The sequence below is a fragment of the Ranitomeya imitator genome, chromosome 5, assembly GCF_032444005.1.
Source record: "Ranitomeya imitator isolate aRanImi1 chromosome 5, aRanImi1.pri, whole genome shotgun sequence".
NCBI lineage: Eukaryota > Metazoa > Chordata > Amphibia > Anura > Dendrobatidae > Ranitomeya > Ranitomeya imitator.
This window is the reverse complement of record NC_091286.1, coordinates 472,724,935-472,745,805: the sequence shown is the minus strand read 5'-3', so window position 1 is coordinate 472,745,805 and position 20,871 is coordinate 472,724,935. Positions and strand designations below refer to the sequence as shown.

The following is a 20,871-nucleotide window of genomic DNA, read 5'->3' as shown; positions in this document are numbered from 1 at the left end:
TCTTGTAGGTTTATCTTATATTTTGGAGTAGCGTTCAGCACTCTCACTCTAGATCCTGGTGCACAGGATCAGTATTTTCTTAAGTGTTTTCCAATATGTCAGTGGTTGTTAATTATAATACACAGATGCAGCAAAGCTGCGCAAATGTAGATAAACAAGAGCCCTAGCAACACATATCGATATATTCCAGACCTCATACCCAATAGGGCGTCAAATAGAACAAAAAAAAAAAAAATTAAAAAATAAAGAAAATATTTCAACAGTATAACCCACGTAAAGCAATAATTGTGCTTTATTCTGCAATCATTTTATATAGTCACTTTGCATAAAAAGCTGCAAAGCTCACTAAAACAGACTGGTGGTAATTATACAATTTAGTCATAAAGGGGGAAGTGTGGAAAATACCCCTCACATATACATAGATGAAATGAGCACTAGAAGCCGAGAAACGTAAGTCAGTGCAGCAAGCCCACATCACAAGACCTCTTACAGATGTACAAATACAATTTATTGAACGATGTTAGATATAAAGCAACAAGTACGGACCTAGCCAGCCACTTAATTCAATACGCTGTATATATCATTCAGTGGCAATATTTCCCATATCCAAAGAAGACACCCCATATATAAACACAGGCACAGTATGGGGGCATGACAAGAGCCATATACAAATCAAGACTTGAGCGCCACTGGCAGCCTCATAGTACATGTAAGTGAGTTATGAAGCCCATAGAAACAACATAATGTTTTTACATGATAGTCTGTATCTGACTTATCAACTGAAAGCTTAAATATGCTGTCCAAATAGTCACCTGTAGACATCCTAAATATGCTGTCCATATAGTCAAAGAAAAATGAGACCAAATAAACAACAGCACCCTAAATGGAACCAAAGCATACACAATTCAGGGACATGGCAGAAGAACATAAGGTAAGTAAAACAGATATTAAATGTCACATAAAGGCTCGGCATACTTGAAGACAGAACAATAAAGAAATACATAATATATTCTGTCTATGTCAGCGGCTCAGATCTCACAATCACATACACTTGTAAAAGCCGGTAAATAACAAGTCCTCATTTAGGCCCATCGGGGCCACACAGTTCAACTCGAAAATCCATTTAGACTCCCGTCTAAGCAGTTCAGGGATGATGTTGCCACCTCTGATATTCACGGGAACTTTGTCCAAACCACAAATTCTCGTTCCGTTCCACAAAGAATTATGTTCCGCAAAATAGTGTGAGGCGACTGACGTTAAAGTCTTTCCTTTCAACTTGTCCTTCTTTGCCGTCGTGATGTTTGAAAGATGTTGCTGAATTCTTTTCCTTAATTCTTGTGTGGTCTGCCCCACATAAACCTTGGGACACGGACAGACCAAGGCATAGACAAGATTCCTAGTTTTACAATTGAAGTAGGTTTTAGGAATAATCTGAAAAGGCAAAGATGGTAATGTAACATTAGTGTCTCCTGCTGTGAATGGACATATGTTGCAATTTCCACAGGGGAAGGTGCCACGGAGACGGAATCCACCACTTGTGCTTACAGTGGGACGTTGGAAATGACTGTGACTAAGACAGTCTTTAAGATTCCTGGCTCTCCTCGCTATCAAATTAGGTTTTGGCGAAATGTGAGGTACCAGCTTGGACTCGCTTAATAGCAGGCCCCAATACCTAGTCAGGATGTTGCGGACATCATGCCATTGATTATTAAAAGGAGTAATAATCCCTAATGGCCTACCCGAGACCTTAGCTCGGGGGATTAGTAAATTAGCCCTGTCCTGATCTCTAGCCTCCACATAAGCACGCGAAATTACCTTCTTTGGGTATCCCCTTTCCTTGAACCTTGACGTGAGTTCACGAGAGTGTTTCAAAAAATCTTCCTGTCGGGTACAGTTCCTCTTGACCCAATAGAACTGGCCCTTAGGTATCCCATCTTTCAGGTGCTGTGGGTGAAAGCTGGTGAAATGTAACAAGCTATTAGTCGCTGTAGGCTTACGGTACAGACTTGTTGTAATTCTAGAATCCGTCAGATGAAGTTTCAAGTCAAGGAACTCCATTTCTGTTTGTGACATATGCGAAGTGAGGCTCCTTTAGTGTACTATATATATATATCTCTATTATAGTATATATTGTTTACATGACTAATATGCGTTTATTTTTGACGCTTGGTTATCTAGGTAATATGCTGTCCATATAGTGCACTTAGGAGGATTTGTGTATTGATGCCTTATACCTTCTTTCTCCCCCTTTATCTGTGTACAGGCATATGCCCTATTGTAGGCACTGGTTCTATGTGTTTTAAATGTTTTTAAAGATGTTTTTTCTTCTGTGTTGTACCTCAAATAAAGCTGTGTTTTTGTACATATTATTGTTGTTCAGGTGATCCCCATTTTGTATGGCCTGCGCTTTCTCTCTTTTTTTTCCTTGTATATGCATATTCTCAGGTCTGGGTTGGATCCCTTGTTGGATTTTACTGTGGTGCCCCCATATCCTAGTATTTAGTGCTTTGTAATGGTATTTTGGCAGCTGCTCCAATGAATTTATCTGGCAGAAACCTTCCTCATTATGCCTTTATCTGCATGAACTCAGTCTGTGCTCTGTTTCAGTCACAAATCTCTTTACAGTATGATGATCTCTTTTAATTTTTCGTGAAATATCTAATATTTTCATACCTTGTCCAAGGCATTGCACTTTTTAACATTTTTCAGCATCAGAGCGATCCTTTTTATTTCCCATATTGCTTGAAACCTGTGGCCTGCTTAATAATGTGGAACATAATTTTTAAGTAGTTTTCCTTTAATTAGAATCACCTGGAAAACTAATTATCACATGTGATTAAGATTGATTTCAGTGATCCATTGAACCCTGAGACACAATACCATCCACGAGTTTATTTGAAAAACAAAACAATTAAATCTTTATGACACTTAAATCCAATTTGCATAATAATTTGGAGCATGGTGTATTGGGAATTATAGATGTTCGTTAACCTGCAAAAAGAACTGAAAACTTGTGAAAGAAAGCTGTCTGAATGTTTGTAAAGTGCTGTCTTTCTGAACACAAAGGGTATTTGTGTATGAGGTGAAAGTTCTTAGAAGGATTTCCCACTACATCATTACTTTTAGAAATGTGTTGATGAGATAATTTTATAGCATTTACTAATATAGAAGTATTACAGGCTCTCCTCCTGTACTGGTTAGTACTAGAGTTGAGCAAATTTTTCTAAATTCCGTTCCAATTACGATCGGCGGCGAATATTGCATTTGCAATATTCACCAAATATCATTGGGGTCAATGGGAGTGGAAATGACTGAATATGTTTGGAATTGATCGTTAAACATAAAATCGTCATGAATAGGGTACCAATATTGTACTAATATGGCAAATTCAGATTCGGCAACCGATTCCGAACATATTCACTCAACTATAGTTAGTACAGTTTTCTTTTTTGCATATTACAGATTTTCCTCCTTTACTAGTTAATGCACTTTCCCTATCTGTATATTACAGGTTCTCCTCCTTCACTGGTTAATACGCTTTTCCTATCTGCATATTATATCAGACACTGAGTAGAATAGCACCTCTTACTCTGCCTCATGCTACATTCTATTGGAGTATCCGCACCAATTTTAGCGTCTTTCTTCTACTTTATACGTGCCTACTGTTCTCACAATGGCTTCTGATGGAGGAGCGCGGCACATGACCTTCTGTCCTATAAACCCCTATACGTTCCCGGCCGCACAGTATAAAGCAGTCTAGTGTCTTATGACTGCGCGGCAGCAGTTGTACTCTTGTGTAGTGTCAGCATGTTGTATGCACAGAGCGGTGATCAGTGTTTTCTTCATTTGCACAGACCATTGAACGTATAAGTAGCATTTAGCTTCTTAAAGGTCAGTGTAGTTTTGATTAATAAGCCTTGCATTTCTTCTTTATTTTATATCCTAGGGATTTATAAAGCATAACGTGCTATGGGAAAAGGAAATTACTCGTTCAGATCCATTAGTTACAGGGAAACATCCCAGATTTCCTAAACAAAATCTATTGTGATCTCTGAATTGTCATCACTCCTTTGGCTTTTCTGGCTTTATGCAGGATTTTCTGCTTTTCTGTAATTTGCAATCAAATGCTCTTTGTAGGATTTTGTGTCTCCATTAAGATAAAAGTAAAATCATCCATTTGTCTTTTATTTGTATTTATTAGATCTGTGAGGTTTTTTGTGTGATCTTTTCCTTACCTATCTGTTTAATGCTTCATAGTTTCACATGGGAATCATTGAGATACAACATTGGCGCTGTCCATGGCGACCTGATCTCACTTATACATTGTATTGTTCATTAACAACTGAAATTCACCGGCATGATGGATAACATAATGATTTGTCAATTTTTTTTTTTAGGTTTATCCCCATCTATAGGGGTCCAAGCCACACTTATAAAGTGCAGAGACTGACCGAATTCACCTGCTACAACTTCAGAATCCAGGCTGTGAATGACGCTGGGGAAGGTCCATTTTCTGACATCTACACGTTCAGTACAACCAAATCGGTGCCAACAACCATTAAAGGTCAGTTTTCTGGTGAATCCGGTTATTTATGGGGAAATATTAACTACTTTGGATGACTAAAAATGTTATGTAGCATATACCAATGACAATTCCTCTTTAAAGGGACTCTGTCAGCACAGAATCATTGTTGAAAGGGAGGATATACAGGTCCTTCTCAAAAAATTAGCATATAGTGTTAAATTTCATTATTTACCATAATGTAATGATTACAATTAAACTTTCATATATTATAGATTCATTATCCACCAACTGAAATTTGTCAGGTCTTTTATTGTTTTAATACTGATGATTTTGGCATACAACTCCTGATAACCCAAAAAACCTGTCTCAATAAATTAGCATATCAAGAAAAGGTTCTCTAAACGACCTATTACCCTAATCTTCTGAATCAACTAATTAACTCTAAACACATGCAAAAGATACCTGAGGCTTTTATAAACTCCCTGCCTGGTTCATTACTCAAAACCCCCATCATGGGTAAGACTAGCGACCTGACAGATGTCAAGAAGGCCATCATTGACACCCTCAAGCAAGAGGGTAAGACCCAGAAAGAAATTTCTCAACAAATAGGCTGTTCCCAGAGTGCTGTATCAAGGCACCTCAATGGTAAGTCTGTTGGAAGGAAACAATGTGGCAGAAAACGCTGTACAACGAGAAGAGGAGACCGGACCCTGAGGAAGATTGTGGAGAAGGACCGATTCCAGACCTTGGGGAACCTGAGGAAGCAGTGGACTGAGTCTGGTGTGGAAACATCCAGAGCCACCGTGCACAGGCGTGTGCAGGAAATGGGCTACAGGTGCCGCATTCCCCAGGTAAAGCCACTTTTGAACCATAAACAGCGGCAGAGGCGCCTGACCTGGGCTACAGAGAAGCAGCACTGGACTGTTGCTAAGTGGTCCCAAGTACTTTTTTCTGATGAAAGCAAATTTTGCATGTCATTCGGAAATCAAGGTGCCAGAGTCTGGAGGAAGACTGTGGAGAAGGAAATGCCAAAATGCCTGAAGTCCAGTGTCAAGTACCCACAGTCAGTGATGGTGTGGGGTGCCATGTCAGCTGCTGGTGTTGGTCCACTGTGTTTCATCAAGGGCAGGGTCAATGCAGCTAGCTATCAGGAGATTTTGGAGCACTTCATGCTTCCATCGGCTGAAATGCTTTATGGAGATGAAGATTTCATTTTTCAGCACAACCTGGCACCTGCTCACAGTGCCAAAACCACTGGTAAATGGTTTACTGACCATGGTATTACTGTGCTCAATTGGCCTGCCAACTCTCCTGACCTGAACCCCATAGAGAATCTGTGGGATATTGTGAAGAGAAAGTTGAGAGACGCAAGACCCAACACTCTGGATGAGCTTAAGGCCGCTATTGAAGCATCCTGGGCCTCCATAACATCTCAGCAGTGTCACAGGCTGATTGCCTCCACGCCACGCCGCATTGAAGCAGTCATTTCTGCCAAAGGATTCCCGACCAAGTATTGAGTGCATAACTGAACATTATTATTTGTTGGTTTTTTTGTTTGTTATTAAAAAACACTTTTATTTGATTGGATGGGTGAAATATGCTAATTTATTGAGACAGGTTTTTTGGGTTATCAGGAGTTGTATGCCAAAATCATCAGTATTAAAACAATAAAAGACCTGACAAATTTCAGTTGGTGGATAATGAATCTATAATATATGAAAGTTTAATTGTAATCATTACATTATGGTAAATAATGAAATTTAACACTATATGCTAATTTTTTGAGAAGGACCTGTAGCTGGAAAACAAGCAGGTGAGAAGTTGTGTATAAATGATTGGCCCCGCCATGACACACTAAGCGGCGGGACTTGGAACAGTCATTCTGTGCTGACAGAGTCCCTTTAAGTATTTGGGCTCAGTGTCTTTTAAGGCCTGATATTGGGCAAATCTTCCTGTGGTCTCTTCCCCCGAGTCTATGGCTTTGCACATACTGCTACTTTTTATTTTGTCTGTATTAAAAGCCATAGATATTGATAGAATCCAGAATCCAGATATACCTGGTTTGTGATTATTATCGCCTTGTATTACCCAATGATGTTTCTCTTTTGTCAATAGCCATTAAATCACTATATCTAGTTTCAATGTATTCCACATTCGTTTTGCATCTATAGAATAAGCTCTTTGTGGCTGTTTAGCCCATTAACCTTAACCATAATGATTTTATTTACAAAGCTGCAAACAGTTTATCGACCAATGATCATGCCAATACTACTGTCTTGTGCACATAGCTGCCATGTAAAATGATTGTATATTCCATATGCAGAAGAAGTCATCAGAGATGCATTAGCAGATGTCTGCCTCTTTGTACATCAGCTTTCAGCAACACTCTTTAGCTATTTACCTTGCAGGGTTAATAACCTAGCTTTTTTAAGCTGGATACACCTCTTTACTAGTTAGTGATATATTAATGCTTACATCATCTATTACAGTCATGTTTAGCTGAAAGCGAAGAGAAAGTTACATCTACATTATGTGATGCGCCATGTTCCTGTGTTCCTGAGACCGTTGTTCAGGATTACAAAAAAAGATCTAAAAACAACCTTAGATCTGACTATTGCTCTTATTGCTGTTAAAGCAAATCCACCTCCAGGTTTTTGCCATCTATTCCGAAACTAGTAGGAAAAATTGTGGTGATATCAAAACTAGAGCAAGCAGCCACGTATGTGACGCATCACTACAATTGGGGTGTCTGCTCTTACATTATAGATGGGGGAGCAAAAACCTGGTGACAGATTAATTTTAAGTGCCATTAACTTGAGGTTTGAGCTACAGTACCGGACTTGAGCTACAGTACCAGACCCAGTCCAGAGAAATATGTGCTACTGTTTCTGGAAAACTGCAGCCCCTTTAGGCTAAAGTCAAGGCTAGTGTCCTTTGGAAAACCAGTTCAGACTTTTTGCAGTAGTCTTAAGTTTTCCCGCAAGCTTTGTTTCAGGTTGCGTTGCAATATTGGCATCATTTTATTATTACTTGCGGCTGATCCTGCCAAACAATTTCCTATCGCTCCGTTTCCTGGACCTTTTCAAGAGTGACCAAGCTAAGGAAACACTCAAGTACATAAATGGAAAATAGGTTTTTTGCAAGGAAAGAAGATCTCTGGACATTCCCAACTAATCCACATGTGTCGCCTTCCCAGACCCCTGTGAGTGTGATGGCCGTAGGACACGGGTTATCTCCAATGCCACTGGACTTTTTGGGGATTTTTAGCTCTTCGTTTTTTCAGTCCTAACTCGTGTAACGGTTGGGGTTTTCTTTTCAGCTCCTCGTGTAACACAGTTAGAAGGAAACACATGTGAAATTGCCTGGGAGACAGTATCGCCTATGAGGGGAGATCCAATTGGATATATTTTGCAAGTACAGGTTGGGCGAGAGTCAGAATATAAACAGGTAAGTCCAATTCATATAATCACTTTGTTACCGATGGAGCTTATTAATTATTACTACTCCATAACATTTTAGGTATGGCAAATTTGAACACCCGTTTTTGCAGATACATAAAAATATATGCTATTGATATATCAAACTTTCGAGCATGTATAGTCTTTCCCACAGGAGCTCAGCGTCTTCTTACTTGAAGTACTGGTCTAATCTGCTCATTTGTCTTGGCTTGTAATTAGCCCCAGGACTCATTTCCCTGACTTTTAGAGAAATCTTAATTAAATTGTAATTTCTTGAGAGACGATCATAACTCATGCTGTTTAGCTCTAAAATCATAAGTCAGACGGCAGAGAGAGAACCCAAAGAGCAAATTACTGCAAATCCCCATAGAATTCTAGGATGAAATTTCATTTTCACTTTTGAAATATTTCCTAATTGTTCCAGATAACATTATTATTGTTCTGTTTAATTCTGATTTGTAGACTATCATATCTGAAATCCTCTCATATTTCTTAAATTAATTATTTTTTATCGGTAAAAGGCTACACATAATAAATGTTCTATTTTTCTTCTGGGTTTGTCCAATGCCTATTAGCGTAACTTATAACACTAATGTAGAAATCTTGTTTTCGCGAGTTAGTAGTTACGATATTGAAGAGGTTTTATGTGATTAGAAAAACACAGCTATTTTTCTTTTCTAATGACTGCGCCACTCGGTGTTGGCGATTACGGCTCAGTGCTATTTACTTTCATGAAGATCAGCTGCTTCACCATACGCTGTCCGCACATTGCCCATGACATGGGCCAGCAGCAATGCTGTTTGAATAAGAAAAGTGAAAATTCAGGCATGCCTACGGATAAAACACCAAAGCGGGGAAGAAGATTTAGACTCTAGTGCTACTTATTGGAAGTCATAACCCTTAAAGTCAATATCGACCCTAAATATATAAATTGCCTCTTCAGAACTTTGAACTTGAACTTTTGAGCCACCTATTGGATGTAGCAATTCTTTTAGCAATATCAACCCTTTTACGAGCTTTGCCTCATGACTTAGGATAAAAGCCAAATGAGAATCTCAATGTGCAGACTCATGTTTTGAGGCGTTGCGCCTCCTCAGTGCAAAGCAAGAGATCTGATTTAGCTATAGGTGAGATGCCTCTGACTGCGGTGTAAGGGGTAACATTTCTCCTTATGGAGAGTGACATGCCAGGATAAGGAGGCTTAAAAGGCCTTGCAATGCCGATCTGGTAAATTACATCATACCCACAGGGATGTGTGATGGAATCACAGATATTGCAAGTTTTCTCAGGATCTTCTTAATGGAGAGCAGAGGTTCTTATTTTCTGTGTAATAATAGAACAAAAGTGACTTTGGAGACATGGGGGAGGGGAGTGGCTGAGTAGTCACACATTTTTGCATAACCTAAAAATTTGTCCTGGGCTATGCTTAGCGTTGAGGGGCCATTGGCAAGAGGATTCTGATATTTTAAGCTAAAAAATTGGCAAAAATTTTAACGGAAATTGTAGCTGTATTGAACGCTGCATATGTTTTGGTTTCTGGTACACTGACATAAAAAAAAAAGATGTGTGTGCTCCACTTAATATATTTGTTGCATGTTTCTCCAGCGGGCAGAGGTTGTCGTTGTATGGAACACTAGTCTTGATGAGTTTATACCTTGATATTTATGTTGTTAGCCATCAGTCACTCAGCCCATCACCAGCCCTCTATTGTGAAATCCCTGACAAGCTCTCCATATCTCATACTCCTACATGAAAGGTCTGATTAAACAAACCGTCTGTCAGTATTAAACATTCAGCGACCTATTCTGATCGGTGGGTCACGTAATAGCCTGTTTACACAAGGAGACCAAAGTAAATGATTCCATTGAGCGGTGTGTAATAAATCATTGAGGGCACACAGGCTCCCCCTGTTCTCGGCCGTTTGAGCCCTGTTTACACAGGACTGTGCACTGTCGAGAAGGATGATCTTTTGTGAAAGCCAAAAGATCATTTCTCCTGATGAACGACCGTTTTGCTCATTCATTGGATGATCAGCAACCTCTTTACACTGTGAGATTATTGTGAACGAGCGTTAATAAGGTCTCTCGTTCATAATAATCTTAAATGTAAATGCAGGTTAACACCTGAATTATGTTTTTTTTTAGGAAGCTAGCCTTTATCATAGTTTGTAGTGTAGATTGGGGCAAATTCTGAAGCACCGTAAATTAAGTCCACTTCCAGTAGCTTGTTCCGTGTCCACACTCTGGCCACAGCTTCATTCCAGACACGGATCATACAGGACAATACATTTCTTGGAATGTGGTAAAGAAAAATGTTCTAAACAGGGAAAAAAAACACTCTAGATAGGAGTTTGCAGACACCATTCAGTCATTTTCTTACACCGATTCCAACCCATGATTACAGTTTTGCAAGGATTTAGCTTGGCTACTATGATTTACTTCTCATGGTCTCAAATTCAACATTTACTAAGCATCAGGCCACTTTGTAATTATTACATGAATGTTGCTTACCAGATATAATACTGGTTTTGGCTCTGGCACCAGTCATTATTCATTTACACCAAATTTTTGCTTCTTCATTGGAGAACAGCATAATGTAGGGGCAGAGACTCTGATTCCAGTGATGTGTCACTTATTGGGTTATACAGAGCTCATGAATATTGAGGACTACATGGCAGAAGGTTTACTAGTCCTCTAGTGGCTTTATCAAAACTATATTAAGCAGCCCAGTAAGTGACACATCACTGGACTCAGGGTCTCTGTCTCTATTATGCTGCTTTCAGATTACATAGAAAAAGCTGGATGCAGATACACTTTAATACTTTGTGGTGACTAAAGTCTTTACAATGTTAATTTAAAAAAACAAAAGTGTGCCCGAGGTTACTTAGCATGTCTTACTCTTTTTATATGACTGTTCATCTAGTAGTCCTGAACGAAGAGTCTGCACAAAAGGGCCATTTATTTAAATAGGTAACACATACAATTTACATGAGAGGTTAAGACGTATCACATGTAACGGAATTAAAGCAAGATAAAAATAACGCATAGAGGCACAATATGGGAATTATGATAAATTGAGCAAGAGTCAGTGAATTGCTACCTAATTTCAGTCTCTCCTGTCGCATGAAACGCATCTCCTGCACGACATGGAAATTGCACATAAATGTGAGGAGAGGGGCATTTACGCTCTGAGAAATATCATTTACATCTTTATTTTGTTACAAGATGTGGGAAAATAGAAAGCCCACTCCTCCCTGCCTTCTACATCTCCCTCCATAGAACTTCAGTGTGCGCTGATAAAGGAAAGTGTGTTAGAACATGCAATTCTGTGTCATGCTAAGCACAGATATGATGGGGAAGAATATCATGATCCCACACGCTTTATGACAGTTATCATTAAAACTAAACACCGGTGAACTCTGTAACCCCCTAAGTCGGTGAAAATAAGGCTTCTCCGGAAAGCAGGAGATTTCTCTCCAAGCTTCAGACCGCCCTGCAGTTGCAGTAAAATCCCAGTTTGTAATGACTCGCTTGTAACCTCAGTATTTACCTACTGGGGACAAATTTAAGTGACGATCACTAAAATTCAGAAGTGATTGGAAACCTTGTGTTGGTGAAAAGCGGAGTCTGGTGCAAAATAATGTTCCCAACACCTTTTTCAAAATAACCATAAACCTAATAATTCCATAAAGTGACTCTGTTAACAGGTTGTTGTTACCTAATCTAAAGCAAAGTGTAATGTACTGGCAGAGACCCTGATTGCAGCAAAATGTCACTTACTGGGCTGCCTAGTGTAGTTTTCATGAAATCAGTGTTTTATTAGCAGGAGATTATCACTAGAGGACTAGTAAACCTGCTGCCAGGTAGTCAAGCATTTTCATATGCCCTGTGTAACCCCGCCTCCTCCACTGATTGGCAGCTTTCTGCTCATCTACATAGTACATCGAAAGCTGTCAATCAGTGGTAGGGGCGGGGTTATTCAGAGCTCAGCTGTCAGAAATCTGCTAGATCTGCAGCTGAGAAAACAGTGATTTTATCAAAATGACAGCAAGCAGCCCAGTAAGTGACACATCACTGGAACCTGGGTCTCTGCCCCCACATTATGCTGCTCTCAGATGAGATAGTAAAAACCTGGTGACAGAGACCCTTTAAATGCACGGTTACAGGCAACTAATGTATGGAAGCCAGAAAATGCATTAATATAAGTGGATCCTTAAAAAGTGTTGTCGATTATAATTTTTATATTAACCAGTTTAAGACCATATTGCCCCTGATCCTGAACAGGAACATTTTTTTTTTTATTTCTCATCAATTATAATTTTTATATTAACCAGTTCACGACCATTTGCCCCTGATGCTGACCAGAAACATTTTTTTATATTTCTCATATGTGTCGTTTACAGCACTGTAAAAAAAGAAATCTCAAATATTCCAGTAATTTTTGCATCTTTTTTTGTGACGCATGGGGCTTCATTTTTATGTCGCTGTCATATTCTTTTTTTTTTTTGTGCTAATATTGGTGGAATAATAAAGGAAAGAAGTGCCTGTTTTTCCCATTTTTAATGACCATAAAGTATTATTAAAAAGATATAAAAATGCGTTCCCCATTCTGTAACAAATATTTTTAGACATTGTGAAGCAATTAAAAAAAAAGTGGGGGTATAGTATTATTTAAAAAAAACAAACAAACATATTTTCTTGCTAAACACCCAGATACTATCCATCAATGCCTGTATTGCCTGTTGGTCTAAGGGTCACTTCCGTCTTTCTGTCCTACTGTCTGTCACGGATATTCATTGGTCATGGCCTCTGTCTGTCATGGAATCCAAGTCGCTGATTGGTCTCGCCAGCTGCCTGTCATGGCTGCCGCGACCAATCAGCGACAGCCACAGTCTGATTAGTCCCTCCCTACTCCCCTGCAGTCAGTGCCCGGTGCCCGATCCATACTCCCCGCAGTCACCGCTCACACAGGGTTAATGCCAGCGGTAACGGACCGCGTTATACCGCGGGTAACTCACTCCGTTACCGCCGCTATTAGCCCTGTGTGACCAAGTTTTTACTATTGATGCTGCGTATGCAACGTCAATAGTAAAAAGATCTAATGTTAATAATAATAAAAAAAATAAAAAAATCATTATATACTCACCTTTGCGACGCTCCGGTGACCGCTCCATGCAAGCGGCAGGTTCCGGTGCTAAGGATGGTATGCGACAATGACCTGCCATGACGTCACGGTCATGTGACCGCGCCATCATCACAGGTCCTGCGCGAGAAGGACCTGCCATGATGTCACGGTCATGTGACCGCGACGTCATCACACCCTGGGACCAGAAGCTGCCGCATGCACCGCGCACAGGTGACAGAACTACAAGGGGCCCTCAGATCGGAAGGTGAGTATATGTTTATTTTTTATTTTTGAACCTGTGACATACGTGGCTGGGCAATATACTACGTGACTGGGCAATATACTACGTGGCTCTGTGCTGTATACTACGTCGCTGTGCAATATACTACGTAACTGGGCAATATACTTCGTGGCTGGGCAATATACTACGTCACCGGGCAATATACATAGTAACATAGTAACATAGTTAGTAAGGCCGAAAAAAGACATTTGTCCATCCAGTTCAGCCTATATTCCATCATAATAAATACTCAGATCTACGTCCTTCTACAGAACCTAATAATTGTATGATACAATATTGTTCTGCTCCAGGAAGACATCCAGGCCTCTCTTGAACCCCTCGACTGAGTTCGCCATCACCACCTCCTCAGGCAAGCAATTCCAGATTCTCACTGCCCTAACAGTAAAGAATCCTCTTCTATGTTGGTGGAAAAACCTTCTCTCCTCCAGACGCAAAGAATGCCCCCTTGTGCCCGTCACCTTCCTTGGTATAAACAGATCCTCAGCGAGATATTTGTATTGTCCCCTTATATACTTATACATGGTTATTAGATCGCCCCTCAGTCGTCTTTTTTCTAGACTAAATAATCCTAATTTCGCTAATCTATCTGGGTATTGTAGTTCTCCCATCCCCTTTATTAATTTTGTTGCCCTCCTTTGTACTCTCTCTAGTTCCATTATATCCTTCCTGAGCACCGGTGCCCAAAACTGGACACAGTACTCCATGTGCGGTCTAACTAGGGATTTGTACAGAGGCAGTATACTACGTGGCTGGGCAGTATACTACGTGGCTGGGCAATATACTACATGGCTGGGCAATATACTATGTGGCTGGGCAATATACTACGTCACTGGGCAATATACTACATGACTGGGCAATATACTACGTGGCTGGGCAATATACTATGTAACTGGACAGTATACTACGTGGCTGGGCAATATACTACGTAACTGGACAATATACTATGTGGCTGGGCAATATACTATGTAATTGGGCAATATACTACGTGACTGGGCAATATACTACGTGGGCTGTGCAATATACTACGTGGCTGGGCAATATACTACGTGGCTGGGCAATATACTACGTGGTTGGCCAATATACTACGTGGTTGGGCAATATACTACGTGGTTGGGCAATATACTACGTGGCTGGGCAATATACTACGTGGTTGGGCAATATACTACGTGGTTGGGCAATATACTACGTGGCTGGGCAATATACTACGTGGCTGGGCAATATACTACGTGGTTGGGCAATATACTACGTGACTGGGCAATATACTACGTGGCTCTGTGCTGTATACTACGTCGCTGTGCAATATACTATGTAACTGGGCAATATACTTCGTGGCTGGGCAATATACTACGTCACCGGGCAATATACTATGTGGCTGGGCAATATACTATGTCAATGGGCAATATACTACGTGGCTGGGCATTATACTACGTGGCTGGGCAATATACTACGTGGGCTGTGCAATATACTATGTCACTGGGCAATACACTACATGACTGGGCAATATACTACGTGGCTGGGCAATATACTACGTGGGCTGTGCAATATACTATGTCACTGGGCAATATACTACATGACTGGGCAATATACTACGTGGCTGGGCAATATACTACGTAACTGGACAATATACTACGTGGCTGGGCAATATACTACGTAACTGGACAATATACTATGTGGCTGGGCAATATACTATGTAATTGGGCAATATACTACGTGACTGGGCAATATACTACGTGGGCTGTGCAATATACTACGTGGCTGGGCAATATACTACGTGGCTGGGCAATATACTACGTGGTTGGCCAATATACTACGTGGTTGGGCAATATACTACGTGGTTGGGCAATATACTACGTGGCTGGGCAATATACTACGTGGTTGGGCAATATACTACGTGGTTGGGCAATATACTACGTGGCTGGGCAATATACTACGTGGCTGGGCAATATACTACGTGGTTGGGCAATATACTACGTGACTGGGCAATATACTACGTGGCTCTGTGCTGTATACTACGTCGCTGTGCAATATACTATGTAACTGGGCAATATACTTCGTGGCTGGGCAATATACTACGTCACCGGGCAATATACTATGTGGCTGGGCAATATACTATGTCAATGGGCAATATACTACGTGGCTGGGCATTATACTACGTGGCTGGGCAATATACTACGTGGGCTGTGCAATATACTATGTCACTGGGCAATACACTACATGACTGGGCAATATACTACGTGGCTGGGCAATATACTACGTGGGCTGTGCAATATACTATGTCACTGGGCAATATACTACATGACTGGGCAATATACTACGTGGCTGGGCAATATACTACGTAACTGGACAATATACTACGTGGCTGGGCAATATACTACGTAACTGGACAATATACTATGTGGCTGGGCAATATACTATGTAATTGGGCAATATACTACGTGACTGGGCAATATACTACGTGGGCTGTGCAATATACTACGTGGCTGGGCAATATACTACGTGGCTGGGCAATATACTACGTGGTTGGGCAATATACTACGTGGTTGGGCAATATACTACGTGGCTGGGCAATATACTACGTGGTTGGGCAATATACTACGTGGCTGGGCAGTATACTACGTGGGCTGTGCAATATACTATGTCACTGGGCAATATACTACATGACTGGGCAATATACTACGTGGCTGGGCAATATACTACATAACTGGACAATATACTACGTGGCTGGGCAATATACTACGTAACTGGACAATATACTATGTGGCTGGGCAATATACTATGTAATTGGGCAATATACTACATGACTGGGCAATATACTACGTGGCTGGGCAATATACTACATAACTGGACAATATACTACGTGGCTGGGCAATATACTACGTAACTGGACAATATACTATGTGGCTGGGCAATATACTATGTAATTGGGCAATATACTACGTGACTGGGCAATATACTACGTGGGCTGTGCAATATACTACGTGGCTGGGCAATATACTACGTGGCTGGGCAATATACTACGTGGTTGGGCAATATACTACGTGGTTGGGCAATATACTACGTGGCTGGGCAATATACTACGTGGTTGGGCAATATACTACGTGGTTGGGCAATATACTACGTGGCTGGGCAATATACTACGTAGCTGGGCAATATACTACGTGGTTGGGCAATATACTACGTGGCTGGGCAATATACGTGGGCTGGGCAATATACTACGTGACTGGGCAATATACTACGTGGGCTGGGCAATATACTACGTGGACATGCATATTCAAGATTACCCGATGCGATAGAATCAGGCCACCATCTAGTATATAATATTCGATTTATTAGTTTCCTTATATAAAGTTCTCCTCTTAACTAAAATAATAATCATTTTATTTCTATAGCGCCAACATATTCCGCAGCACTTTACATTTTAACCCTGCTGTTGTCTTCAGTCAAAAACGACCGACCTTGAACTTCAATATTCTTTAAAATATTCAAGATGCGGCTCTGAAACCAGTGGCCGACCGACCCATCCTCATTTAAGTCAATCAACCACAAGTTTCAGAGCCACATCTTGAACACCCCCAAAAATACCAAAGTTCAAAATAGGTCTCCCCAGACCGAAGACAACAGCAGGGTTAAAGGGGACTTGTACAGACAATAAAAGACATTACAGGAAAACACATAAAATAAACAGATGCTAAAAGGAGTGAGGGCCCTGCTCACAAGCTTACAATCTATGAGGAAATAGAGGAGACATGAAAGGAAAATAGTAAAAAATGCTTGTATTGTACAGTCCGGCCATCAATAAAAGAAATAGGGGGATTTAAATAACGTTGCATGAACCAGTCTCCAGCCTGTATCAGTACAAGTACAGACGCAGAGGGCTAATGAGTGAGAACAGATGATATGAGCGTCCTGATTTGGAAGAAATTTTTGTGTGGGCAAAACAGGGATAGTTAGATAAGTGGCGTGAGGTGAGAGACCAGTCTAAAGAAATGTGTATTTAGGGCACGCTTAAAACTGTGGATATTGGTGAATAATCGAATTTGAGTGTGTTAGTCTTAGGTCATTAGTAGAACGGAAGGGCACAGGTAGGGTGGTAGACTGAGATGAGGGAGGAGATGTAGGGTGGTGCTGAACCGTGGGTGAGAGTGATAAATTTATATTGAATGTTGTAGTGTAGCGGATGGGCAGCCAGTGTAGTGACTCTCACAGGGTGGAGGCATCGGTTTAATGGTTGGAAAGGAATATGATCCTGGCTGCTGCATTCAGGATGGATTGGAGATGGGAGAATTTAGTGAGAGGGAGACCGATCAGTTGAGAGTTGCAATAGTCCAGACAAGAATAGATAAGAGCTACAGTAAGAGTTGTAGCCGGCAAGAACAGGTTGAATTGTAGAACTATTTTTGAGGTGTAGCTGACATGAATGAGCGAGTGATTGGATGTAGGGGGTGAAGGAAATATCTGAATCAAGAGTGTCCCCAAGACAAGCAGGCATGTTGCTGGGGAGTAATAGTAAAACCACACATGGAAATGGCACTATCAAGCATAGGTAGGTTAGTGGAGGGAGGAAGCACAAGGAGTTCAGTTTTTGACAAATTCCATTTTAGATAGAGTGAGGACATATACAGTGGGGGAAATAAGTATTTGATCCCTTGGTAGAGTGTATTAGCGTGGACCTCCAAAAGAAGGGAAGATCAGTGAGAGTACCGAGGGGATAACCTCAAAAGCACATTTTGATGAGAGGAGTAGACCAAAGTCTTCACCTGGTCTGACGATATGCCTGAGTGCTGGATAGTATTATGTTATTTTGTATATAGGATACAATGTTTTCTCTATAGCTCCATATAATTTTCATCAAAAAGAAAAATCTTTATGGTATGAAATGGTAAACTACAAAGGTCCTGTAATGATTAGGGGTCAGCAAAAATTAACTAATAATCCGACAAGAGAAAACGGTCCCCTTACTATGGTATAATTGAAAACAATGCAAACCTTTATTTATTGACAATAAATTCCATTACTATACCATAATAATCTAGGGTGCGGTCTTTCTACTTCTTGTTCTTAGGATCCACATCACCCTAATCACTCTTGTTGGTTTAATGGCATAAAATAGTTCTGATTAAAAAAAAAAAAAAACATGCAGTTTAACACCGTTAAATATAATATTTTTTATTTATTTTTTACATAAATAACTAGTATCTAACTTTCCATTCATGTATATAGTTTTAATTCTGGCTCTATATTGCAGGTATACAAAGGAGAAGACACATCATTTCATATCTCAGGTGTACAAACTAATATGGATTACAGATTTCGGATTTGTGTATGTCGTCGATGTATCGATACTTCGCAGGAACTCTGTGGCTCTTACAGTCCATCTGCATCTTTTATTATGAGACGGAATGATCTCATGTTGCCGGAGGACCTGTCGCACCTTGACCATTCAAAACTCAAGGGCATGGTGCCTACTGATGAACAGTTTGCGATTCTGATTGTTTTAGGCTTTGCAACCTTGTCTATTTTATTTGCCTTTATACTTCAGTACTTCTTTATGAAGTAAACCATGAAGACAGATTAGAGATATCTTAACTAATGCTGCGCATTATAATCCATTTATCCAAATATTCATTTTTAAATAAATACAGACCTTTTCCGTTCGACATTTTATATTCGTATTTTTTAACTGTTTCATTACATTCTCAGTGTTTGGATGCACCTTTTTGAAATGTAAAGCCAGGACGTAGCTGAAATCTGTTTCTGTTAAGCAGCTATATTGCAGAATAAAGTACAGCAGCAGTGTTCCATAGCTGATTGTGACCCCTCTCAATGGTTGACTAAATGAATGGTCAAAATGAAAAATGATTCTAAGTGATGTGTCTTTCCACCGAAAAACAGACATTCGCTCACAAAAAGGTGTATACATAAGTGCAAATAGACAATATACAAACTTACCAAAAAGAGAAAATGACTCGTACATATATAGAATTCATTGTTTGTTTTTTTTTACTTGAAATTGCTTGTATTCCTGTTATCATATTGCTATCTTTTAAGAAGGGAACTTAACTGCATGTTTACAAACCGAAGTGATCTACAATATACGCAAATGAAACAGTGCCTTAAAATTCAATGTGCTTTAAAGCTGCTATGTTATCTGCCGTTCACAGCAGCCAGCGGTAACATCGTGTCCAAGACCAACACAATAACATTCGTATGAAATGAAGTATTGCATTGCCATCACCCTGCAGCTAGCTAGCCTACAAGCCAAAACTTTACTTACTGTAGTTCACATTTCAGTATCTAACACTGTATGTTTTATATGTTTGCTATTATTACACTTAAGATTTTTTTTTTTTATTCTAAATATACAATTTTGAAAATATACTGAAGCTTAATGCTAGATATAAAGGTTAGTATAAGGTTTGTGTAGATGTAAAACACTGATTGCTGTTTGGGAATCAAGTCCTATGCCATCCGCTCCCTTGGCATAGCAGATGATAAGTCCTACCTGGGGGCATGGACACAACATCCTACATGTCAAAAGCTTTCCTGGAGAAAACAAAATTCCAATTCTAAAATTATTCAAAACAAATAATTTTAACCCTAAAATCTTCAAGGCAATTCTTGATCTAGGGAGTCAAGCTAGTTTTTCTTATCAGTAAGGACTATAAATGTTATTAGTGTATGTGAATAATCTTACGTTGAGGTCAGTGCGAAGCCAACAAAGTAGATATTATTCTTAGGGAGTCTCGTGATAAATCGTAATGGTTTCCTAATTATCATAACCAATGATTTATGTGATTTTTTTTTTAAGCATAGGGCATATCATCTTTATATATTTTTGCACCTCATCATTTAACACTATAATCATTTAGCCAATTTCAGTTAAACACCAAGGCCTCAATTCACAATTCTTTTTGTGCCATTTTTTTGATTAAGACCTTCAAGTATGGCTTTTGCATTATTTTTAGGCTTTTTTTAATATATATATACACAAGTTCGACAGTCTGAGCATGGCTATCATTATTTAAATGTTTTCAGCTAATTAATCACTTGAGACTTTTCAAAATGTTGCAAAATGTTTGCACTATTGTACTCATTTGTACATGAGTGCCCTTTCACACTACACTTTGACCCTCATTTGTTGGTCCCGTTGAGGCTTACATCTAAACCCTTGTAAAATGGGATGTAGGCTTATGTGCCTACTGAGTCATTCACTATAATGGTGCCGGCAAAGTCAACATGTGCTCTGTCGTGCATCATTTTTGACAGTATACGCCTACTGGAGGCAGGCACTCAGTCGTATTAGATTGCTGCTTGCTTGTCTGCCTCCACTAGGCGTACATGCCCGAAAATGATTCACAACAGAGCACACGTTGACTCTATCAGCACCATTAGGCTGGGGTCACACGGCCGTCGATTCTCTATTATGAGGCCAATAGTGCTGTCACTTCAAACAAGTTCTGTCA

General features: G+C 39.9%; 1 protein-coding gene across 1 annotated transcript in view; it reads left to right on the top strand.

Annotated features, from left to right (window-relative positions):
- Window positions 1-19,086, top strand: part of FNDC3B (fibronectin type III domain containing 3B) — a 598,527-nt gene extending 579,441 nt beyond the window's left edge. Inside the window, exons 24-26 of the mRNA XM_069727312.1 lie at window positions 4,398-4,564; window positions 7,845-7,972; window positions 18,654-19,086. Coding sequence (XP_069583413.1) covers window positions 4,398-4,564; window positions 7,845-7,972; window positions 18,654-18,965 — 607 coding nt within the window. The 3' untranslated portion in view covers window positions 18,966-19,086. The remainder of the gene's footprint in view (window positions 1-4,397; window positions 4,565-7,844; window positions 7,973-18,653) is intronic.
- The last annotated feature ends 1,785 nt before the right edge of the window (window positions 19,087-20,871 follow it).